At 40.5% G+C, this 24387-nt stretch overlaps 1 protein-coding gene across 4 annotated transcripts in view; it reads left to right on the forward strand.

Moving 5' to 3' along the window:
* Positions 1-24387, forward strand: part of wipi1 (WD repeat domain, phosphoinositide interacting 1) — a 90495-nt gene that overhangs the window by 37055 nt on the left and 29053 nt on the right. For 3 of the 4 annotated variants that reach the window (XM_084329385.1, XM_084329386.1, XM_084329388.1), the window contains 3 exons: positions 7922-8018; positions 10219-10316; positions 23647-23739. In XM_084329385.1, the coding sequence (XP_084185511.1) occupies positions 7922-8018; positions 10219-10316; positions 23647-23739 (288 nt within the window). The remainder of the gene's footprint in view (positions 1-7921; positions 8019-10218; positions 10317-23646; positions 23740-24387) is intronic. The other variant, XM_084329387.1, reaches the window with a different exon arrangement.

Raw genomic sequence — 24387 nt, forward strand, 5'->3', positions numbered from 1 at the left:
CTTACAGCAAACCCCATTCGGAGACTGCTCGTCCTACACCAATTTAGATGCCACATCTTCTCAAACTCACCGTTATCCGTTGTCCTGGCTGATGCGTTGTTGAAGAAGCAGTCGCAGACCTCGACGAGAGAGAGCGACTCTGTCCCTTGAGAAGTAGTGCTTCCGTCGTCTTCAATCGGCTTCGTTCGAATTCAGCACGGGTCACGGCGACAACTAACTCAATTCAAATTCAATTGGTTTAATTTGCAGGAAGTAGGCACGGACGAGATGTTTTGAAGAAAACAGCTGTGTTTATTCATTCCAATAAACACAAACTAAAAGAATTAAACAAGTACTTGAATTACTTTCTATGTCTAACAGAGGTCTGGCTCTGCAATTCTCTTCACGCCGTCTCGTTCTATTGTCTCTGTTCTCGAACCGTCGTAGTGGTAGCGTTTTCCGGTTTGTTGATTCAGGTCGGCCTGGCAACACGAGGCTGGTTTCTTTATTATGCTGGTTGCCCCCGGCAACTCTGGTCTCAGCGATCCTCTGGCGCAGCGCGGGTGCGCTTGTTTTCTTCTGCCCCTCCTTCTCCGTCAGCTCCTGTAATTAAAGACACCTCCCCGCCCCCTTTCCGCGTCGTCCTAGTGACGATCGCTAGGGGCCTCACTTCTTTCTATTGGCTAAGCTTGATATCGGCCATTTTGGATCTTAAAGGGGCATGGTAATATTTATATACAGACTATTTTTATCATTTCTTCTCCTTATATGGAAAGCCTCTGGTTTTAACGGCCCTCTCTCCTAAACCGACATAGCGCATGAGTCGTTTTCCTAGTTTAACAGCTAAAAGTACTTTGTCCTGCGTTTATGGTCTTTAAACTTAGAGATTGAATCTTTATTTTGACTAGACATTTACTAAAAGTCTTTTCTTGAGTTTTGTCCCCATTTGACTATCTAATTAAACCTATTTTTGATCTCTAACCATGCTGGTTGTATTTCTATATTCTAAAGTAATCCTTAACTTTGTTTTAGCCTTTTAAAACACTAAGCATCTTGATCTGATTTCTAATCTTTGGTTCCTAATGTTTTATAGCGTAACTCAACTTTTAAAGGATCAATCCGTATCTTTATAGTCTTATACTGAGGTGATTATTGATTTTCTATGGGCAGAATATTTCTGATAATATTCTGTATCTATTATAACTATTTATTGTCTTTAAACCTAGTTTAATCCAAATTCTGCTTTTTTCAGCTCTGTCTTCTCCTCCTACGAGAGCATTCTGTACCTGTAAGAGTAACCGGACACTGTCTTTGAAGCTTGCCATACCAAACGGTCTCCCCCAGGGCCTACTCCCAACCGTATCTTTATTGCACGCAGCTGGCTTTATCACTCCTAGTTGGCTTCCTGTGATAACACAGCCTAAGGTCGGTTTCTGCTAACACAGACCTCAAGACCCCCGGTCTCTCTGTTTTAAAGATAGTAAGTGACTCTGGTGACCTTTTTCCTTTTTGAAGTCGGCCCTCAAGATAGGCTTGTGGCAATCTCCTATTTCTAACAGTTGGTTCCCTGAATGACCTATGATTGAGTTCTGGCTATAGTAAACAAATGACCTGTTGAAATGTTGTCTTTAGTTTGTCTCCTGGCCTAAATACGCTCTAGAGTATTTACAGTGGAAGAGAGACAAAGTAATATAATTGCCTTCTTTAGAATTGTATAAGTTAAGGGTGATCTCACCCTGGCCTCCCTCCCCCTCTCCAGGGGGTTTGAGACACAGTTTGAAACCAGAGCCTCTATCTGTAATCATTAGTAAAACTATATTAAAATAGTACTGAAATACCTGTCTTTTCTGCTTTTACCAACCTTACACAGTAGGGATCCCTGAGTGTAGATTCCTGGGAATTTAAAACATGTTTTCTATGCAGAAATATACCACACTGTACATTGGGTTTAGACATTTACAGGGGCCAGTTTCGAATTGCAGTCCCCCGTAGGTGCTCTTTGAGAGTGGTTTTGAAAGTGGGTAGTGATTCACATTCCTTTACAGCTGTGGGTAGGGCGTTCCACATTGATGTGGCATAATTGCGAAACGTGTTTAGTCCTTGTTTGAGCCGAATCTGGGTTTAACATGATTTGTGGAGCTCCCTCTGGTGTTGTGGTCGTGGTATTCACTTTTGGGAAGTATTTTGACATGTACATGGGTACCTTAGTGGTGTAATGTATCTTGTAGACCAGGCCCATTGCCCACTCTGCCGTCTACGCTAAGCCATCCTAGGTTGTCAAAGTGGGCAGGGGTGAGGTGGGTTCTAGGAGTAAGGTCAAGCAGTAGTCTGACCAGTTTGTTTTGTGATGTTTGTAATTTAGTTTTTAGCGCCTTTGAGGTGCTTTGGTACCATGAGGTGCAAGCATAGTCGTAGTACCCTTGAATGAGTGCTCCTGCCAGAGTCTTCAGGGTATTCTTGTTTACCAGAGAGGAGATCCGGTACAGGAATCTAGTTTGTTGGTTGACTTTTTTGATTACATTGGATGCCATTTTGTCACAGGAAAGATTTGCCTCTAGGATGGAACCCAGGTATGTAATTTCATCTTTCCTTGTGACAATATTGTCACCCACTGTAACTGAGAAGCCGTCGGTCTTGCTGAGTTTGTTATTTGAACCGAAGAGAATGGACTCTGTTTTACCCAGGTGTAAATTATGATAGTTTGTTATCAGCGAGCCAGGTGCAGATTTTGCCTAGTTCAGAGCTGAGGTTTTTTTTAACCTGTAACTTGTTCTTGTCAGAGACCAGCAGGGCTGAGTCATCCGCGAACAGGAACAAGTTGCAGTCACAAGCTGACGACATGGCATTTGCATAAATTAGGAACATTAGCGGTCCTAGTATGCTTCCTTGTGGAACACCACAGCTCACTGGGAGGGGGGGGGGGTAGGGTACCGTTTACCTCCACCATCTGTTCTCTACCCTCCAGGTAGGATTGCATCCAGCTCACTGATAAACTATCAAAACCAATTGCCTTTACAGGGCTGTACAGTGCGACGAGCTCGTCGCAAATTGCCCCTTTAATTGGCCGTTGCGATTGGTAAATAATATTTGGGGGCGGGCTTGCGAGTAGGGATTTCAAGCCTTGCATTCGCATTTCACTCCTAAATTATCCAAGCCGTGTGATGACGCCACTCACGCGAGCTGAGCACTCAGGTATGAGAGTGGGGAAAATCGATTGAGCACTCTGATAGACTGGCTGACTGTCTGATTTAGCTATGCCTATGAAGAAAAGTAAAGTTAGTATTGCTTCATATTTCGACGCGTTCCACCTCCTAGTGAGCCGTCGAATGAAAATGTGACCGTCGAGAACATTGAGCCAGCAGTGGCAGTAGCCACCACCGCAGACCTGCCTTTGTACTAGGGTTGGATGCAGTTCCCTGTTGGTCAGTCTGTGTCTGTTATTCCATCTTCTTCTGCTCTGTTTAACGTTATACACTTCAAATAGTGCAGCATGTTTGAGAGTGCTCCCTTGACTGAGAGGATGGCTAGAGGATGGCCGGAACCACAAGAACTTTTATTAAACATTCTATTAAACATTCTGATATTTCCGCGGGTCTCGTGCAGTGGTCTCGTGCCACTGTCAACTAAAGCGAGCACTCGGAAGACACGCACCGTTTGACAGTAGAGCTGCCGCGGTATTGATGTTTTCCTTACCGCACAAATTTGCAAAATATTTCCTACCGCCGCGGTTATTACCGCACGCACACAAAAAATTAAAAAAAAAAGTTTGAATGCATTTTTTTTTTTAGTAGTAGTCTACTCTTTATAGCATATAGCCTGCCTCTAGTCTAAATGTCTATCTTTAGAGGATGACTTTGCAGCATGAATATTGTTTGGGATTCGGCAAGCATGCATTAGTTATTGAAAGTGAAACACGGATTCGAAGTTTCCCCTCTGGTCGTGCGCAGTTCACTCGGTGTCGCGGGCAGGGGTGGTTACCCCTAACCCCCCCGACCCTTTCTTATTATTATTACTATAAAGTTACTACTTTATAATAAAGGCATTCGTTTTGTGGCATTAACATTATATAGTTATACGTTCAATAACATCAGCGTATTTACCGGACCATAGCAAGGCAAGCAATACTCTATTCATATCTCAGTTCCTTTCTTTGCTCAGAGCGTGCTGAGTTGTCCCATTCTGCGGTCTGTTAATAAAGTTTTCAATCAGACAAGTGTATAGAACGAAGGGCTTTTATAACATTCGTTGCAGACAGTAAAATCATTATGTCTCGTTTAGTACTCCTGAGGAGCGATGGTAGTCCACTCTGGCGGAGAGTTAAAGCTAACGTTATTAGCCGTGTTGTGATGAGCTGACATTCAGGAAGTAAAAACCTAATACGCGCTTGCCGATTGGTGGTAACACACTGCATGACGCTACAACGTGTGACGCGTCTCTCTTCTGACCAATCAGTGGTCTGCAATGTTTCACGTGACTTTTCTGGTACCCAATAGGGTCGCTTGGAACCTCGATAGAGGAGTAGGGTATATCTGCAGAGCCGCAAGCCCAACGAGAGGAGGGTAATTTATTATTATAAAAAACAGCGGTGACGCGGTATTCAGCCTACTTTGCGGTGGCCGTGATGTAACAGCGATACCGCGGTAATGCGGTAATCGCGGCAGCTCTATTTGACAGTGATATGCGCACTGACAGTCGGCGCAGTTGACATTTTCCAAGTGGGGGAAAATAAATCCTCTTCGTCCCGACTGTGTCCCGGCCCCGTGGAGGATTTTTCTTCATCCCAAATACATATTTTATTTCCCCCGGGACGACGGGACGGTGTTAGTCTCAAGCCCTGTCGTCGTATACCATTATCGATCCCCAAGTACTGGTTCAAATGTGAACGGTACCCAACCCTAACTGTTCAAAACGAAACCTCCCATTAAAGGGGAACTCCAACATTTTGGGAAATTAGCTTATTTAACATCTTCCCTGGAGTTAGACAAGAAGATACATACCTTTTTTGTCTCTGTGCGTGCATTTTAGCTTTGGGAATAGACGCTCCGTTAGCATAGCTTAGCTTCATCACTGGAAGTGAGGCAGGACAGTAGCCTTACAGTGCCTTACAGTGTATTGCAAGGTCTGACATTGACCAAACTTGATATGCATGACCTTGGTGGGCTCTAGGTCAACTCCTGAAAAGGGGGTCAATGTCAGACTTTGCAATCAAAAGTTAGGGGGCTAATAACCCTTGCCATAATTTCAGTGCGCCCCCTAACTTTTGATTGCAAGGTCTGACATTGACCCCCTTTTCAGGAGTTGACCTAGAGCCCACCAAGGTCATGCATATCAAATTTGGTCAATGTCAGACCTTGCAATACACTGTAAGGCACTGTAAGGCTACTGTCCTGCCTCACTTCCAGTGATGAAGCTAAGCTATGCTAACGGAGCGTCTATTCCCAAAGCTAAAATGCACGCACAGAGACAAAAAAGGTATGTATCTTCTTGTCTAACTCCAGGGAAAATGTTAAATAAGCTAATTTCCCAAAATGTTGGAGTTCCCCTTTAAACTAAATAGTTCAGATAGCTCCTGATATCAATGTCTTATAACACTGAGTCGATGCGTATTCGAGCTGAGGGCACGCTGAATATAGTCAATAGGGTCCAGCTGCAGCGCCGGAGAATCCTGGCTGTAGCTGGAGGCTACAGTATAGGGTCCAGCTGCAGCTCCGGAGAATCCTGGCCGTAGCTGGAGGCTACTCGAGTACACACAGACAGTGGAGCTGGTTGCATATAGCAAGCATTTTGACTTGTTGCGTGGTGGCGATGTCTCGCAGATAATACAACTACAAGTATGAGTATATAATATATATATTTTATTAAAAAAAATTATATCAAATTATTTTCTTTATTTTTTTAAAAATCAAAAACAATTGATATAAATAATGGTAAAATTGTTATTTAAAAATTTGCCCCTAAACAAATTTTTTTGCCCCTAAATTTCTCATTTAGGGGCAAGTGTGCCCCTAGTGAAAAAGCTTAGCGTACAGCCCTGCTTTTGCTTGTCAATCAGAATGGAGTGATTGACAGTGTCGAAGGCCTTTTGTAGGTCCAGCATGACCATGCCGCAGTATTTGCCCGTGTCCACCTCTTGTTTGATGTGGTCGTTCAAATAGAGAAGGCATGTGTCAGTGGAGTGGGATGTTCTGAAGCCAGATTGGAATTCGTACATTCGATTTTCTTCCGCGAGGTACTTTTCGACCTGTTCGTATACTATTTTTTCCATGACTTTCGAGATGGAGGTAAGAATAGAAACAGGGCGGTAGTTGCCTGGGTCTAATTTGCTGCCCTTTTTGAGCAGGGGGGTTACTCTCGCAATTTTGAAGTCTTTGGGTACGTGTCCCTGTTTTATGGAGAGGTTTATTATGCGTGTGATGACTGGGGTGATGGCGGCTACTGAGGAATTTGGAGGGGATATTGTCATGGCCAGTGGCCTTGTTAGGTTGGAGGGCGCTCAGTTTTTTTGAGTACCTCAGCTGTTGTTACCATTTCTAGTTTGAAATCGTCTTTGCGGACCCCTAGGTTATTGTAGTAGGCTATGATGTGTTCTACCCCAAAATTCCCTGAGTGGAAGGGTAGTTTATTTACCAGTGTTGTGGCTATGTTTGTGAAGAAAATGTTTAAGTAATTGGCCACATCCAGCTTGTCTGTGATGAGCGTGTTGTCCGTCTTTATGTTTATGTTTGAAAATCTGGTTTTAAGTTTTTTACTGCAGCCTATTTGATTATTGAGTAATTTCCAAAGTTCACAGGGTTTATTTTTGTTTTCCTCAGTTTTGTCATTGATGAAATTCTTTTTTGCGGTTTTGATCATGGAGTTTACGTCATTTCTTAGTCTGTTTCTTTGCAGTTTGAGTTCAGTCACGTGGGCTTGGAGTTCACTGCTCGAGCTTTTGGTAAGCTTTGACTGACTTTTACAAAACTCATTTCAAGCATTTTTTGTCTCTGGTTTTCATAGTGGTCAATATTTCGGAGTGCATCCATGACTCAGCGCGATTTTTTACCCTGGTGGTTCTTAGGGGGGCCATGTCTTTTAGTATTGTTGAGAATTTGGTTTTGAAACCAAGCCATGTTTCTTCAACTAGTGTACCACTGAGCTCTTCTGACCAGTCCAGTCTCTCCAGTTCTAGGTTGAAGGCCTCGCTAGAGTAGGTTTTGAGGTCTCTAGATTTGACTGTTTTGTGACAGCCGGCCTTTTGTTTTAGCTTTTTGCGGGTACAGAATATCATATAATGATCACTTAACCTGCATGCTATAACCCCTTTATTGGAGATATTGGACTTGTCAGAGGTCAGAATGAGGTCAATGGTAGTCTGTGTTGATTCACATACACGTGTGGGTTGGGTGATTAGCTGGCTGAGGCCGTGCAGATCGCAAAACCTACTGAATGACTTGAAGACGGGTGCATCTTTTCGTTGCATATCCGTGTTCCAGTCTCCAATAAGAATTTTGTCTACATCCTCAACTCCAGCTAAACACCCGTCAAGTGTATCATAAAAGCCACTATGATCTGGCGGTCTGTAGATTGAGCCAACTAGTATGGATTTCGCCCTTTTGAACAGGATTTCAACCTATACAGTTTCAATTGATTCATGATTCAGGTCTGTTCTGTTAATGAATTTGGTATCTTTATGTATGTACATACAGACACCACCTCCATGCTTGTTCCTATCATTCCTGATTATTGAGTAGTTCTCAAATTCTATCTCTGGATCTTTTACAGAATCGTCAAGCTTAGTTTCTGAGAAGCACAATATGTTTGCCTTACCATGGAACACTGCAGTCACCCCTAGAGGTGGACCTAGAGGCTCTGCTCATTGACTCAGAGCGAGGCTGTGTACAAATGTACAAAAGTAAACAAGCGCATGTCGCTCATGTCCCGGAGTGTGTGTTGTCTCCTGCAGAGGCTGGTGGTTTGCCTGGAGGAGTCGGTTTACATCCACAACATCAAAGACATGAAGCTCCTCAAGACCTTGCTCAACACGCCAGCCAATCTCTCAGGTAGGACACAGAGCCCAACAACAAGGCTGGAACAACAAGTACTGTTGTGGTTTGTTGTCACACACAGCCTCGCCTCTCCATGGTGCAGTGGTGGTAGCAAAGAGCCGGGTTGTTGGATATGGAGTGAAATCTAGTGATGGATCAATATTTTACATTTTGAGATAATCTGCATCTAATCGACATTGGCCAGCTCCAAAAAATGCCAACCTGTTTAATGAGAGATTGTAGTGGATTCGTTGGAACCGAATCTGTTGTGCGAGTGAACAATTTAAAACAAGTGCACTGAGACGGAATGCTGATTGTCTGTAAAACTTCAGACAATAACATTACATTTTTTTAAAGATATTTTTATAGTTTTTTTTTCGCTTTTTACACAAACGACAAAAAGACAAAAAGACATTGAAATTGAAAGATTGACATTGAAATACAAATAAAAAAAATATAATAATAATAAAAATTACAAAAATATAAAGCAACACAAACAGGCACGAAGTATTCTGTGTAGAGGCCCAAGGCTTACATCTCTGATGGATTACAAAAATGCAAAAAAAAATTAATAAAATGTGTTATAAACAAACACGACTTTAAAATAAATGTAACTCACATCTTGGGTACGTAATACAGATACACTAATTAAATAAATGATAAATGAAAATACAATAAACAATCTGAGCCCTCCCAGTAACCCCCCCCCTCCTTCCCTATACACGCATGCACACACATTCACACACGCATGCTTCATCTAAGTCCTTAACTACTGGGAGTGGCTGGGGTGGGATCTAGCATCTAATTAGTGTCCGCTCGACAGATACAGGAGAGCCCCGATAGATCCAGCAGGTCAATTCACACAGGAAGGAGACCCCTTGGACACCAGGTCAGCTCACCCAAAAAGGAGAGGCCTGACAGACATAGCAGTGCAGTTCACATGGGAAGAAGAAACCCAGCACCTGAGAGAGCAGGTGAACATCGGGATCAACCGGGAAGCAGACGCTGTAGTTCGTTAACATGGCTTATAAAGGGCTGCCATATGTTGTAAAATGTTGTACTTGAGCCCCTGATAGTGTATTTTATTTTCTCAAGTTTGAGAAAGAACATGACACTGTTGAGCCATCGTGCTATGGAAGGACTGTTGGTGAATTTCCAGTCTAACAGTATAATGCGTCTCGCTAAGAGAGATGTAAATGCCATAATTGTTTTTTGTTTCGAGTTAAGAGCTATTGTCTCAGTAGGGGTTCCAAAGGGTTCAGTGGACATGGCAACAGATCTAAATTGAGTACTGTGGACAAAGTGTCAAAAATAACAGGCAATAACATTAAATAAATGTTCATTTTGGTTCAGCAATTTTGTGTCTCATTTGTTATTATTATTAAATTGTTGTAGTTTATCAGATCCAAAAGAATAAAACATATCAGCATTATATATTGGCCATCGGTTGCCCTGCTCTCTAAATATCGGCATTGGCCATTGAAAAAAAAAAACATCGGTTGACCACCATCCTCCATCCTTTTAGTCATACTTGTTTTGAGGAATTAACATTAAAGGCTAACCCTATTTCCTATTACCCTATAGCACTTAATGTATTCTGCACACAGTCTCACACATATCCCAGCACTCTGTGCAGTCTTGCACAAATTAATTTGGTTTGCCAGATATTGAGAGTTGAGGAGTCTGAATTTGTCCTCATGTGATGTCATCCTTGTGTTGTGTGTCAATTACAACTGTAGACGATGTAGAGTAGACAACAGATGTAGCTGGGGGGGAAAAGCCAAAAGATTTGTGGAAGGATTATGTTTGTAAAATAGAGTTTATATTAATTATTTTGTACAATGAATATGTTTATTAAAAAAAAAAATAATAATTAGGATTTCACATCAAAACAAATAATTACAACCAAATATCTATTCAACTAAAGTCTGGAGCAATTATCCATCTTGGAAAATGTACTACACTGGAACAAAAATAGGGTTCAGAGATGTACATTGTAGGTGAAATGCCCCTTAAACGTTTGAACGTGACCAGTGTTGTCTATTGATCTTTGTTCTAATGGTCACTCACATACTATATTCAATATATTCTACAAAGTTAGGATTGCATAATATTATACTACCTCCAGTGGTATATACAGTATATATATATATAGACACACACCTATATATACTGGTACTACACAGTATGCAGTATGTTTTCTCTCCTCTCCCAGGTCTGTGTGCTCTCTCCATCAACCATTCCAACTCATACCTAGCCTACCCTGGCAGCGCCACCATAGGAGAGATCATAGTGTATGATGCCAATAACCTGGTAAGACTGGACTCTATGTGTTATATATATATTATTATCAAGCCGGCAGATAAGGGTGGCTCTATTGTAATACAAAATGTTAAAGATTACATGTATGAAGCCACACGGCAACTTAGCAATACTGCGTTTTACAAGTCTCTTCTTCACAACCCTGTTGAACAGTTGATGACAGACAGAGACAAGATACTGGATGATGCACTTAAGAGTAAGAACATCACAAAAAAACAATATGAGTTCCTAAAAGTTGAATTCCCTGTCACACCTGTTTTTTTTATCTATTACCAAAAATTCATAAAAAATTTACAAACCCGCCAGGACGCCCCATAGTCTCGGGAAACAATTCCTTATCAGAACCTCTAAGTCAATTTGTGGACTATTTCATCAAAGATATTGTAAAGACATTACCTTCATACCTTGCAGATACTAGGGATGTGTTGAAGTCGTTAAAAACGTCCATCCCACAAAATGCATATCTAGTATCCTTTGATGTAGAGAGTCTTTATACTAATATTCCACATGAGGATGGCCTGGCGGCTATGTCATTTTTTCTGGGTACAAATGATGAAGTCTCCTCTGATTTTTTACTTTGAAATCCAATTACTTTATGCTTGATGATAAATGGTACATTCAAATCCAGGGTACTGCCATGGGTTCTGCATTCGCACCTAATTACGCCAACCTATTTATGGGCCACTGGGAATCCCAGTTTATCCACAACCAAGATGCCTCGCCCCTCTTGAAAAATGTAATTTTTTGGAAAAGGTACATAGATGACATTCTCATGGTGTTTGTTGGCTCGGAAGATGAGTTATTCCAGTTCAGGGAGTATATCAATGGTACACATCACACTTTAAAATTCACGATGGTACACAGCAGAGAACATATTGATTTCCTAGACTTACGGATATCAACAGATAATCAGGGAAACCTGAACACTACTATTTTTCGTAAACCAACAGACCGCAACACTATTTTACATGCACAGAGTCATCACCCGAGATGTATGGTAGAGAATATCCCATACGGACAATTCCTGCGCCTTAAACATATCTGTAGTGATCCCACAGACCTAGATCCCACAGACCTTTCGTTTTAAAAGGGGAAAAAACATAAGGGACTCTGTCGTCAATTCTATGTATAAATCCCCTGTAGTAAGTCACTCTAACTGGCTAAGAACAGAGCTGTGTGGTAACCATCCATGTGGTCGATGCACCCATTGTTCAAACACCATGAAAACAAAGGTTTTCTACCCTCCACAGTCTGGACAGGAATATAAAATAAGGGATCTTCACATAGATGTGAAGAACAACGACCACCATAACAGATTAATGATCACTCATGACGGGGGACGATCTGCATACAAGTATTTAAAAATCTCCTTGTCATTTAGATGTGTAAACATGCAAAGTTATTTAAAAAATAATGTTTAAGTAGTTATTCCCTGATTTTATGGGTTTTGATATCTAATTCTAAACATCATTAATTCTTATTCTTTATTTCTTTATTCTGAAATGTTCTAACCAATACATGGTAGTAGAAGGTTTAAAAAAAAAAAGAGGTTTACTGAGTATACTAATTGAGGTATATTTTTCATTTTGTTTAATTACATTAACGGGAGAGTGGCTTGGCTACAGGTGACATTCTATTAAATTAGAATTAAAAGTATAGATTCTATGGTATACATAGGAAAGCTTAGGATAAATTGCTCATTCTGGGCTGACCGGAGGTGCAGGAAAGGAAGAAGTTGTACGCGAAGGAGGTATCAAATAGGTACCTTGTACGGCTCTGTAAGGGAGGGGGGGATCAGGGGTTTATTTGTATATATGTATGTTTTTATGCTCGGCTCTCAACGGGACCTCAACAGTGGGATGTAAATCCATTGTGAATTCGCACTCCAGAAGTATTACCAACAAATACAAAACAATATGTATAGATTATGGCTAGTTTGAATATTATGATCTGGAACACTGGGGGAATAAATAATCAACATAAACGCAAAAGCGTGCTCACATTGATGAAAAACAAACAGGTTGATGTGGCTCTCTTAAGCGAAACGCACATTTTAGTGGGAGACAAAGCTACGTTAGCGGATGAATGAATGAATGAATGAATGAATGAATGAATGAATGAATTTATTCACACACACACATGATACATTTACATGCGAGTATCCTCATGTGATATCAATGTCGCAAATTGTGTGCATGTGCCAGGTCTCCCAAGAAGCTATTTAAAGCTTTTGGAGGGAGCCTGAACACAGATACAAACAGAATATAAACAACAAAACAATAACAAAAAACAAAACAAAACAATACAGCGTGGGTAGGTTTACACACCTACCTACTAACTGACATATAACAGAGATACATAATACAGACAATTTTATTCCTAAGTTATAATTTTAATTAGAGATATGATTTTAGCAGTTCCTCTTTCAGTGATTTTTTAAAGGTTTTAAAGGTATTAGTCATTTTTAGATTTTCGTCAAGCTTGTTCCAGATCTGTGGACCCCTGCATGCTATGCTTAGGCTAGCACAATTTAGCCTTCTCCTCTTGCCAGATATAAGATGCTTATTTCTTGTGTTGTGGATGTGCAGTGGTTGGCAGACTGGGACAAGCTCAGACAGTCTGTGATTCATGTTGTTGACAACTTGATACATAATTGATGCGTTTTGATGAATGTTAAATTCAGCGAGCCTCAGGAGACCAAAGCGATGGAACAGAGGCTTTGAGGGCGCTCTATACCCGGACCATGACAGCACTCGTAGAACCCTCTTTTGTAGGCTTTCTAGTTTCTTGAGATGGCTGGGGTATGTGTTGCACCATATGACGTTACAGTAATTAATGAGGGGTTCAAACAGGGTTTTGTATAAAGTGAGAAGGGCAGGCAAGGGAAGAAAATGACGTATTTTGCAGAATAAGCCAACATATTTGGACAGTTTTGTTTGTAGATATTTTATGTGGCATTTGAAGTTGAGTGACTCATCGATGATGACCCCCAGGAATTTTGTGGACACCACTCTTGACAGCTCCTTTCCATTTATTTGTATGCACATGTGATGTGTGCGCATCCAATTTGAGTGGAAGACAATGAAATTTGTTTTGCTGAGATTTAGTGATAATTTGTTGCATTTGAACCAGGTGTCCACTTTTTGTAGTTCTGTATTGAGTAGATCTTGTAGCTCGAGTGGATTTTTATGTGACAGAAACAAATTAGTGTCATCAGCGAATATTACTTTGTGCAGTAGTACAGATGAGTTGACAAAGTCATTTATATAGAGAATAAATAGTAAAGGCCCTAGAATTGACCCCTGGGGGACCCCATATTTGATGTCCATTTTTATTGATTTGTGATTTTTTATATCGACGTACTGTTGCCTACCATGTAAATAGCTACTGAACCAGTTGAGAGCCAGACCCCTTATGCCATAATGGTGTAGTTTCCCAAGTAGAATGGTGAAGTCAATGGTGTCAAAAGCCTTTGATAGATCCAGGAAAACGCCCACCCCACAATCACCCTGGTCAATGGCATCATGTATTTTTTCTATGAGGTCTAATATTGCCATGTTTGTAGTTCTCTTTTTCCTGAAGCCGTATTGTGAATTGGTGAGTATATCTAGCTTGGTGGTGTATTCGCTTAATCTATTGTACACAACTCTCTCATAGACTTTGGATAGAGCTGGTAACACGGATATTGGACGGTAATTATTAATACTATTTTTGTCACCTGATTTATATATGGGTATTATTCTCCCAATTTTGATGTTTTTTGGCACTACACCATGTACAGTAGTAAGGACAAATTAATACAGTGAGCGAGTGGTCTGACTATAATATTGGCTATGGCTATTAGGATTTTGCTGCATATTCCATCAGCACCCAGCATCAGCATCCATCAGGACAACACATACCATAACATTAGTCACTCTTCCTTTGGAACGAGAACCCGTGGAGTTGCTATAGTCGTGAAGCGGAAATTGAATATTGAATTGAAGGGAGTATGGTCTGATGCAGATGGTCGGATAACCATAGCTAAGATTATACACAAGAATAGGAAAATAGCGTTGATAGCGGTATATGCCCCAAATCTATACGAAGCTAATTTCTACACTACACTTACCGGAAAAATGTTAGACCTTCCAGAATACTCATTTATAATTGGTGCAGATTTTAATGCCATCTGGGATCCTGGGTTGGATAAATCTTATCCCACCTTTTCCAACGAACAAAAAAAATCTTCTAGCGCGTTAAAGGATTGGTCGAAGAATACAGGTGTAAATGATCTATGGCGATCACTCAACCCCACGACCCGGAAGTACTCTTGTCGATCAGCAAGACATAAAACACTTTCCAGAATAGATGTACCGTAATTCCTCTAATAGTAACCCCGGCTTGTATTTGTTTCAACTGTAGCTGATACCAGGCTTGTATTAGGAGGAGGCATGTATAAGAGAGAGGCCTATATTTCTAATTTTCAAACAGATCATAATGAATAAATCAACATTTTGTGTCAGTTTGAACCCAGTAAAATGTACTGGGTTCATTTATTGAAACCAAGTACTGTATGAAATACGGTAGTAAACAGTGCAATTACAGGTGGTCAAAAAAAGTTAAATAAAGTAAAATAGTGCAATCACAATACTGGTATAATAATAATAATAATAATAATAATAATAATAATAATAATAATAATAATAATAATAATAATAATAATAATAATAATAATAATAATAATTATTATTATTATTATTATTATAATAATAATAATAATAATAATAATAATAATAATAATAATAATAATTATAATAATAATAATAATAATTGTATACAATTCTGGGGTAGGCTTACTCTCTTGGTAAACATTAACACCATACCATTATATGGTATTTACTGCACAGCCAGGCCAGCATATACATGAAACCCGGCTTGTATTAGGAGGCCGGCTTATAATTGCTTAGCTCAACAGCGCACCCGGTCATTAATAGAGACCCGGTTTTTTATTGAATACCGGTTACTATTAGAGGAATTACGGTATTATGTATTCGCAACCCCGAGACTATTTGATAACTATGACGTGGAGATGGTACCCAATGCATTATCAGATCACTGTTATTTACTCCTAAAAGGATCATTTGGTATACTGTCATCCCGAGCCCCAAGATGGCGATTTAACACGATACTGCTGAATAACAAGGAATTCATTACACAACTCAAAGAAGCTCTTTCAGTATTCCTACTAGAGAATGTGAAATCGGTGCCGGACCCTAGAATATTATGGATGTCGGTAAAGGGAATGATCAAGGATTTCACTGATAGCTTTTCCTCCAAAATACGCAAGAATCGATGCTCAAAACTGGCGGAACTGGAAACGCTTTACTCTACGTTATTTACTTCTTTACAATACAACGACTCGGTTCGACTGGAATCTCAAGTTAATGTACTAAAAACAGAGATTAACGCCATTTATAAACAACAATCTGAAGTACAAATACGTAGCACAAGACAACAGTATTACTCTCAAGGTTCCAATCCAAGTCACCTACTAGCTATGCGATTAAGAGTTAACGCAAAATTTACAGATATAACTACCATTAAAGCACAACAAGGACCTGTAACAGACACTAAAAAAATAAACGCGACATTCAAAGAGTTCTACTCCAACTTGTATAAATCAGAAACGACCTTCGATCAAAACAAAATGGACACATATCTTAATCAAATTAACCTCCCCAAACTTTCGGAGGATGACGCTAAACAGTTCGAAACACCTATCACACTAGAGGAACTCAGGAAGGCCATATCCGAAATGCAAAGTGGTAGGGCTCCTGGAAGAGACGGTATCCCACCAGAAATGTACCTCTCATGCTGGGACATAATTGGACCCCTATTACTTAATATGATTTTATACTCAGTCAAGGAGGGGAACTTCCATAAGAACGACAATATTGCACTCATAACAGTCCTCCTTAAAAAAGACAAAGACTCCACCGAGTGCGGTAGTTATAGACCCTTAAGCCTCCTCGGAACCGATATCAAGGTATTAGCCATCAGACTTCAAAAGCATATGACGTCTTTAGTTCATCCGGATCAAACTGGCTTCATAAGAAACCGCTTGATCACTGATAACATAAGACGATTACTACACGTACTAGATGCCAGCAAGGAAGACACCACACCTAAGGCGATGCTGTCCCTGGATGCAATGAAAGCTTTTGATAGGTTGGAATGGTCATATTTATGGGCAGTATTAGAAAGGATGGGGTTAGGAAAAGGATTCATTGATATGATTAAAGTATTATACAAAGACCCATCGGCCATGATTACAACAGGTATAATCACCTCCGAAATCTTTCCGGTATCGCGCTCTTCTAGACAGGGTTGCCCTCTTAGTCCCCCAATTCATAGAACCAATCGTAATCAAGGGCACACAACACAAAATTAGTTTATATGCGGACAACGTAATACTGTTCATGCAAAACCCTAACACCGCAATGCCTCATCTTCTCAAGTTGATTGATGACTTTGGCGACCTATCGGGATTTAAGATAAATTGGCCAAAGTCGGCTTTCCTTCCACTTAACGCCCCTGCAAAAAATATACGCCTTCCATAAGCCAAACGGTGAAATCCAAAATAAAATCAAATACGTCTTTGACAGGTGGTCAAAACTTAAAAACTCAGTACAGGCACGGGTTTCAATAGTTAAGATGGATGTCTTACCTAGAATCAACTTCATCAGCTCAATGCTACCGTTACCCCCTCCAGATGGTTACTGGAAAGTAGTGGGTTTTAAAATGAGTCGGCGCGACGTCCGGAGCGAGAGTTCTCCACCGCTCCAATCCACTCCAGGCCGCTCACAGTGGTTTAACACTGTTGATGTAATATATACATGCAGTACAATGCCAAAGCAACAGATGGCGATGTACAAACATGAAGGCCATTTTCAACCAATGAGAAGGGTGAACCTGTGATATCCTGTTCAGGCTTTGTCACTCACTCCTGTTAGAAAAAGTATCGACGCCATTGTTGTTGTCGTTAGCTTACATGCTAACGTTAATGGCAGCGACCATAGCATTGTGGCTCGGCTAGCCTATCATCGCTTAATAGAGCTAGTGAATGGATAAACAACTTTATTTAACATTGCAGAATGGGTACAATTACAATGCGGCTCAATACAAACAATTGTTAAGGGGCCCAGGGGGTGTAGACTGTTGTAGTTTGAGCTAATTTACACCATGCTCCAAAAGAAAAGAAAAAAATCTGCCGAGCGATCTGGCGCGGGGAGCGGGGAGCGCTCGATTCAAGGTGAGCGGGGAGCGAGCGGAGAGCGACTTGGGGGCGGGGTCAACATGAGCGATTAGCGGAGCGGACCAAGCTTTAAAGAGCGAAGAGCGGATTTCTCGGCCGCGCCGATCCGCTCACGTGGCCTGATGCGAACTGAAATTTGGCCCCATAATTTCTCATGCGATCCGGATATGGCGTGAAACACAAAAAAAATATTCTAACCCACATAAATGGCATAATCATACTCCCTTATTCAATAACAATGCACTCCTGATTGGAAAACGACCTATAAGATTCCCTAGATGGGAAAAGCAAGGCATACACACATTAGGAGATGTTTTCAACAAACAGGGTGTTTGTAGTTATGATGAAATACACACAAAAAATTATCTCACCGGTTCCACATATTATTTTTACGCACAGTTATTGTTATGTTTGAAGGCTCACGGTGTTCCATTAAGGATACCAATTGTACACCACAGATACCACAAATTCTTCTATGAAAGAGAGACATCGAGAGGTTTTGTATCAGATTTGTATCATCAATTACTAACGTCCTCGTATGAAACCCTCCACCTAGACTCAGTCTGGAGGAGGGATATACCAGACCTGGAAAAAGATTTTGATTGGCAAGAAGCCTGGGCAAATGTTCGACTTGCATCAAGGAACCCGGACCATCAACAAATCAATCTTAGCTATATTCATAGGACATACTTGACTCCTATAAGACTGAACAGAATGGGTCTTAAACAAGACTCCAAATGCTCCAAACGCTACTATTCCTAATTTATGCAAATGACATGTCGTCAGCTTGTGACTGCAACTTGTTCCTGTTTGCGGACGACTCAGCCCTGCTGGTCTCTGACAAGAACAAGTTACAGGTTGAAAAAGCCCTCAGCTCGGAACTAGGCAAAATCTGCATATGGCTCGCAGACAACAAACTATCATTACACATGGGCAAAACAGAGTCCATTCTCTTCGGTTCAAATAACAAACTCAGCAAGACCGACGGCTTCTCGGTTACAGTGGGTGACAATATTATCACAAGGAAAGATGAAATTACCTACCTGGGTTCCATCCTAGAGGCTAATCTTTCCTGTGACAAAATGGCATCCAATGTAATAAAAAAAGTCAACCAACGAACGCGATTCTTGTACCGGATCTCCTCTCTGGTAAACAAGAATACCCTGAAGACTCTAGCAGGAGCACTCATTCAAGGGTACTACGACTATGCTTGCACCTCATGGTACCAAAGCACCTCAAAGGCACTAAAAACAAATTAGAACATCTCAAAACAAGCTAGTCAGAGTCAGACTACTACTTGACCTGACTCCTAGAACCCACCTCACCCCTGCCCACTTTGACAACCTAGGATGGCTTAGAGTAGACGACAGAGTACAGCAACTTGCAATGGGCCTGGTCTACAAGATACACTACGCGACCAAGGTACCCATGTACATGTCAAAATACTTCCCAAAGGTCAGTGAATACCACGATCACAACACCAGAGGGAGCTCCACAAATCATGTAAAACCCAGATTCGGCTCAAACAAGGGACTAAACACGTTTCGCAATTATGCCACATCAATGTGGAACGCCCTACCTAAAGCTGTAAAGGAATGTGAATCACTACCCACTTTCAAAAACACTCTCAAAAAACACCTACGTGAGACTGCAATTCGAAACTGGCCCCTACAAATGTCCTAACCTAGTTGTACAGTAAATGACCAAGTAAGGCTTTGTCAGTATTCCAATGTACAGTGTAAAATGTGTGTGTGTCCCCTACCCAACCCCCCCCCCCCACACCTCCAATGTATAGCCCTCACCCAACCCACCCAACCCCACCCCACCCATCCAACCTCCTCCAATGTACAGTTTCTACGCCAAATGTATATACACTCCTTTTCTGGACACTTTTGTATCACAAACAGTACTGTATTTGCAAATCTGATATGTCATAAATGTATAGATGTAGCAGTACTGTCTATCTGTATGTCATGTATGTCATATATGTTATGATGAATTGAAAATGGGGGACCCTGATGTAAACAAGACGAAAGTCTTTCTCTGGTCTGCATCCCCTTAACAATTGTATGTATTGAGCTGTACTGTACTGTACCCATTCTGCAATCTGTTAATAAACTTTTCAATCAATCAATCAATCAATCAATCCTTATGTACAAATGGGGACGAGGGGACATTTATGCACATGTACTGGGACTGCCCACCAGTTAAGATATTCTGGAAAGAAGTGACCCAGCAATTATCAAATCTCTTAACTCTGAATATACCTGTACACCCCTCTGTATTACTGCTGAATGATGTTTTTGAGTATGCAGTATCTATACAGGTAAAGAGATTGGTTTTATCTGGTATCACAGTGGCTAAAAAGCTGATAGCATCACGATGGTTTCAACCGGAAAAAATGTGCCGGAAGGTCTGGATTCTTACATATCTCGATGTGATTTATCTAGAAATATCTACAGCAAGAATTTTGGGTCTCAATGAATCCAAAATGACAATGTGGTTAGAAGTGGTGGAGAGAATAAAAGCTAGCATATAATGGTGGTGTCTGGTTAGGAGCGAATGATAATGGATGGATTATCCAATGGGGGGTCCGGGGGGGGGGGGGGGTGCGAGCAAGAGCATATGTGTGTAGGGTATTAGATAGCAGGTATTAGGGGTATATCTTGTATAAGACATTTATCTAAATGGTGATTTCATTGGATGTGCACTGTTAATTAATGCTTGTATATCTAATCTTGTGTTGTCATGTTTGTTTATGTGTTTGTTTAAATAATAAAAAAAAAAAAAAAAAAGGGATCTTATTAATTGCAACACCACACATGTGATATACATGCTGAAATGCCCCTGTGGTAAGGTCTATGTTGGACAAACAAAAATAAATTTGAAGGTGCGAATAGCAGAACACAAGGCAGCCATTAGGAACAACAATATGGATTATGCCATTGCGAAACACTACAAGGAGAGAGATCATGGAACCACAGCCTCTCTAAGGTTCATTGGAATCGAAAGAGTCACCCTGCCACCCAGGGGCGGTGATATAATAAAACTTCTCTTACAAAGGGAAGCGTACTGGATTTTTACTCTGAATTCTGTGGAACCCCATGGTCTAAATCAGGGGTGGGCAATTATTTTTCCCATGGGGCCGAATGAGCAACTGAAAATATTCCAAACTCAATTATGCATAATATACATTTAATTTCTATATAAAAAGCAGTAAATGGCATTGTTTTGACCCCTGGTAAGAGTGTATGTTATTATTTGGCAATTAAAAGGTGAGGTTAGCTTTCAAAAATATAATTTATTCAAATAGAATTTATTTCCAAAATGATAACAAAATGTGAAACATTAATAACAAAGGGCATTTTGAGTTTCATATACTATTGAAACAAGGATTTTCTTAGCTTTCTAAAGACATCACATCATCTTATAGCAAAAATAAACAAGACATGTCACTGAACTGTGTAAAGAAAAGTGTCCCAGTTTTGTAGCCTTTTTTACTTTACATGCCTATATTAAACATTTAATGTTTTCAGAATTGTGCAAAAAAAAAAGAAAAAAACAGATCAAGTGTCCCATTTCACTTGTTATATTTCCACATTTTAGTGTTCTTCAGTTCTTCTTTTTCATTCAGTGTGAGAAATCCAGTCTCTGTTGAGCTTTAACAAGTCCATCAAAGTCAGGTTGCATGTCTGAGGTGGAGATGCGAAGCACAGCTGCCAGATGTTCATCAGTGAGAGAGGATCTGTACCTGGACTTGGTAAACATCATGACTGAGAATGTCTGTTCACATATGTAGGTGGATCCAAAGAGAACCAACATCTTCTGAGCATGTCTCCTCATGTTTTGAAAGTTCTCCTCCTTGAGAGCAGAGTAGAACTCTAGCAGTGATGCTGACTTAAAGGGGAACTATTTTACTATTTCTTTCACTATTTGGGCACTTTTACACAATTCCTGTGAGTCTATGGAACACCTCTGTAATATATATATATTTTTTTATTCATTGTTTTGTATTTCTAATCAAGTCCTCAAAAACAGCATTTTTCTACCTCAAGATCTCGAGCTGTTTTGAGCCTGGGCTCCTAAACCACTGCGCAGCGTCGTCTTCGCCTGAACATTAACATGCAGCGGTGTCTTTATGACATCACATATAGGCACATTTTCAAATGACTCAGTTCAGTGAGGGTGAATATTGTGAGCGGAGAATTGGAAGAATGCGCCAATATGAGAATTTTGAGACATAGATCATATTAATATAAGTTCACATAGCTAGGAAACAATGCTAAACACTCAAAAAGGCCATTTATAAGATAGTTCCCCTTTAAAGTGCTCTTTTAGTAGTGAATCAGACTGCAGGTCAATGAGTTCAAGCTGAACAACTATCAACACTGCAGGTAAAGGGAGAGGAAACCAGCTGCATTTCATCCTCAACCTTTTTGAAATCTTGAAAACGCCTTGAAAATTCATCATGCAGTGCTCCCAACATGGATGAGTACCTGTGCCGGTGATCAGCTGATGGTTTGACTTCTTTCAGGGTTTTCATGTGTTTGAGATTGTTGCTGCCTAGTTGCCTTGAAATTAATTGCAACTTTGTCATGAAGGCTTTCACATGGCTATGCATTTCATGAGCAAAAATGCCCTTGCCCTGCAGTTGTGTGTTCAGTAGGGATGGGTACCGTTCACATTTGAACCGATACGGTACCGGTACCTGTGAATCGATACCGGTACCCAATGGTACCTTTTTTCTGTACTTTAGTCTCAAATTTTTGTATCTACCTACCTCAGTTGTGAAAAAAAAATCCAAACTTCAAATAACCACACTTTCGACCGTTTTCGGCTTGCCCCGACTGCTTTGTTGTTGAATCAAGTCAAATCCTAGGTAAGCGTATATTGTGCGTGTGAACGCTGACATGAAAAGAAAAAAGTTTAAAATTCTTTTATTTTTTTATTTTTTTTTAATTATCATGTAATCTTTCGCGGGCCGGTCAGAATCATCCCGCGGGCCGTATCCGGCCCGCGGGCCGTACAATGCCCAGGTCTGGTCTAAATGAATCCCTCAAGCTGAATCCATTTTTGTAATCACTACCCGTTCTGTGTTCTGGGTGTGGTTTTAAATCTGTTTTAAATTGTTTATCATATCTAATGACCTAGGTATTTGTCACTTCTCTCATATTGTGTTATTATATATAATTTTCTAAATTAGTCTATGTGTATATATGTGGTCTCTATGCATCATTTTTATACATATGAGTTATATGCATTACATCCTGCAAAATGATAAAATAAAATGTGATAATTGAGTAGCCAATGGGCTTGATGTGTTACGATGTGGGGTGGAGTATGCTGTATATAATGATGATCATAGCACCTGAGGAAGCAGATAGCGAAACGCGTTGTGCAATAAAAAAGCAAAAACCAGTCCTGAGGAGTGTGCGGTCCCTTCTTTCTCTTGAAGGTATTCTCCTTTTAGTTGATATATATATATATATATATATATATATATATATATATATATAGTTCAAGTTCTTTAATAGTTGTCATACAGAAGTACAGAATACTTTCATACAAAATGCTTCTTACTGTTACGCTCCAGAGACTGTGCTAGACAAGATAGTATCAAATAACATAATAACATAATATAGCATGAATTTAGAAGAAGAAAATGAGGTCACAGTTGTTCGGTATAGACATATGTACAATGTTCTGAGTTACCATATAATATACAATACACAATACTATGCAGTGTACTAATGTACAGTACTATCTAGTGCAAAGCAGAAATGGGATGAGGTACAATTTTAGGTACAATTTACAGTAAGGTGTACGAGTTGTAGTGCAATCCTTCATCCATAAATATAAAGTGTGGGGAGTGGGTGCTATATATATATCCTGTATGATAATACAAATAACATAACTGCTAATGACCTAGTCCAATTCCTGGTGCATTTACTGTACAAATGTATAAAAGTGACTCTCTCTCTCTCCTCCACTCCCCCCCCCCCCCCCCCCCCTCTGTCTTCTCAGAGTACACTCACCATGATCCCAGCTCACGACAGCCCTTTGGCAGCTCTTACGTTCAGCGGCTCTGGTACCAAGCTGGCCAGCGCCTCAGAGAGGGTGAGGAACGTGCTTATTATTACTATACTCGGATCAGGGATGTTACTGGAGGGTAAAGCCACCTTAACTCCGTTTATTAACCTTTTTATTATTATCTTCTATATCTGTATCACTGCTAGAGCTCAGATCAGGGATGGTACTGGAGGGCTAACTCAGTTTATCTGCCTTTTTTATTTGTGAAATAGAGATTAGCTTAATAGAGTATAAATAAGAAGTATAGATTATATTAAGTAGGTGTGGCTACGTGGTGCAGTGGGCAAGGCGCTCCACATTGCTTTCAGTTTAGCTGGTCGTCCGTACTAATACACATTGGCAGTATTAGGGGGTGGGAAACTGATGGGTGGGGATCGGGCATTGTGGACAGCGACTCCTACAGGTCGGTTGGTGCGCCTGCGCAGTAGAATCAGGAAGCAATGGGGGCGGCGCCCCTCCAAAGCGCAGACCCCTGACGCTGAAAGATCGCGCCGCGCAGGTGAAAAGATGCGACTGCTGTTACCTCGAGTATCGGAGGGGACTCGTGCTATGTATGACTTTTTTTTTTTTAAACTTTGACCAGTCACCTGGTTCTTTTAGCGTTTATCGCTTTTTCTTCTCATTCATACTTGGTCAAGTTCGACCGACAGAAGCAGGCTGAAAGGGTTCAGATGG

The sequence above is a fragment of the Notolepis coatsorum genome, assembly GCF_963971535.1.
Source record: "Notolepis coatsorum genome assembly, chromosome: 14".
NCBI lineage: Eukaryota > Metazoa > Chordata > Actinopteri > Aulopiformes > Paralepididae > Notolepis > Notolepis coatsorum.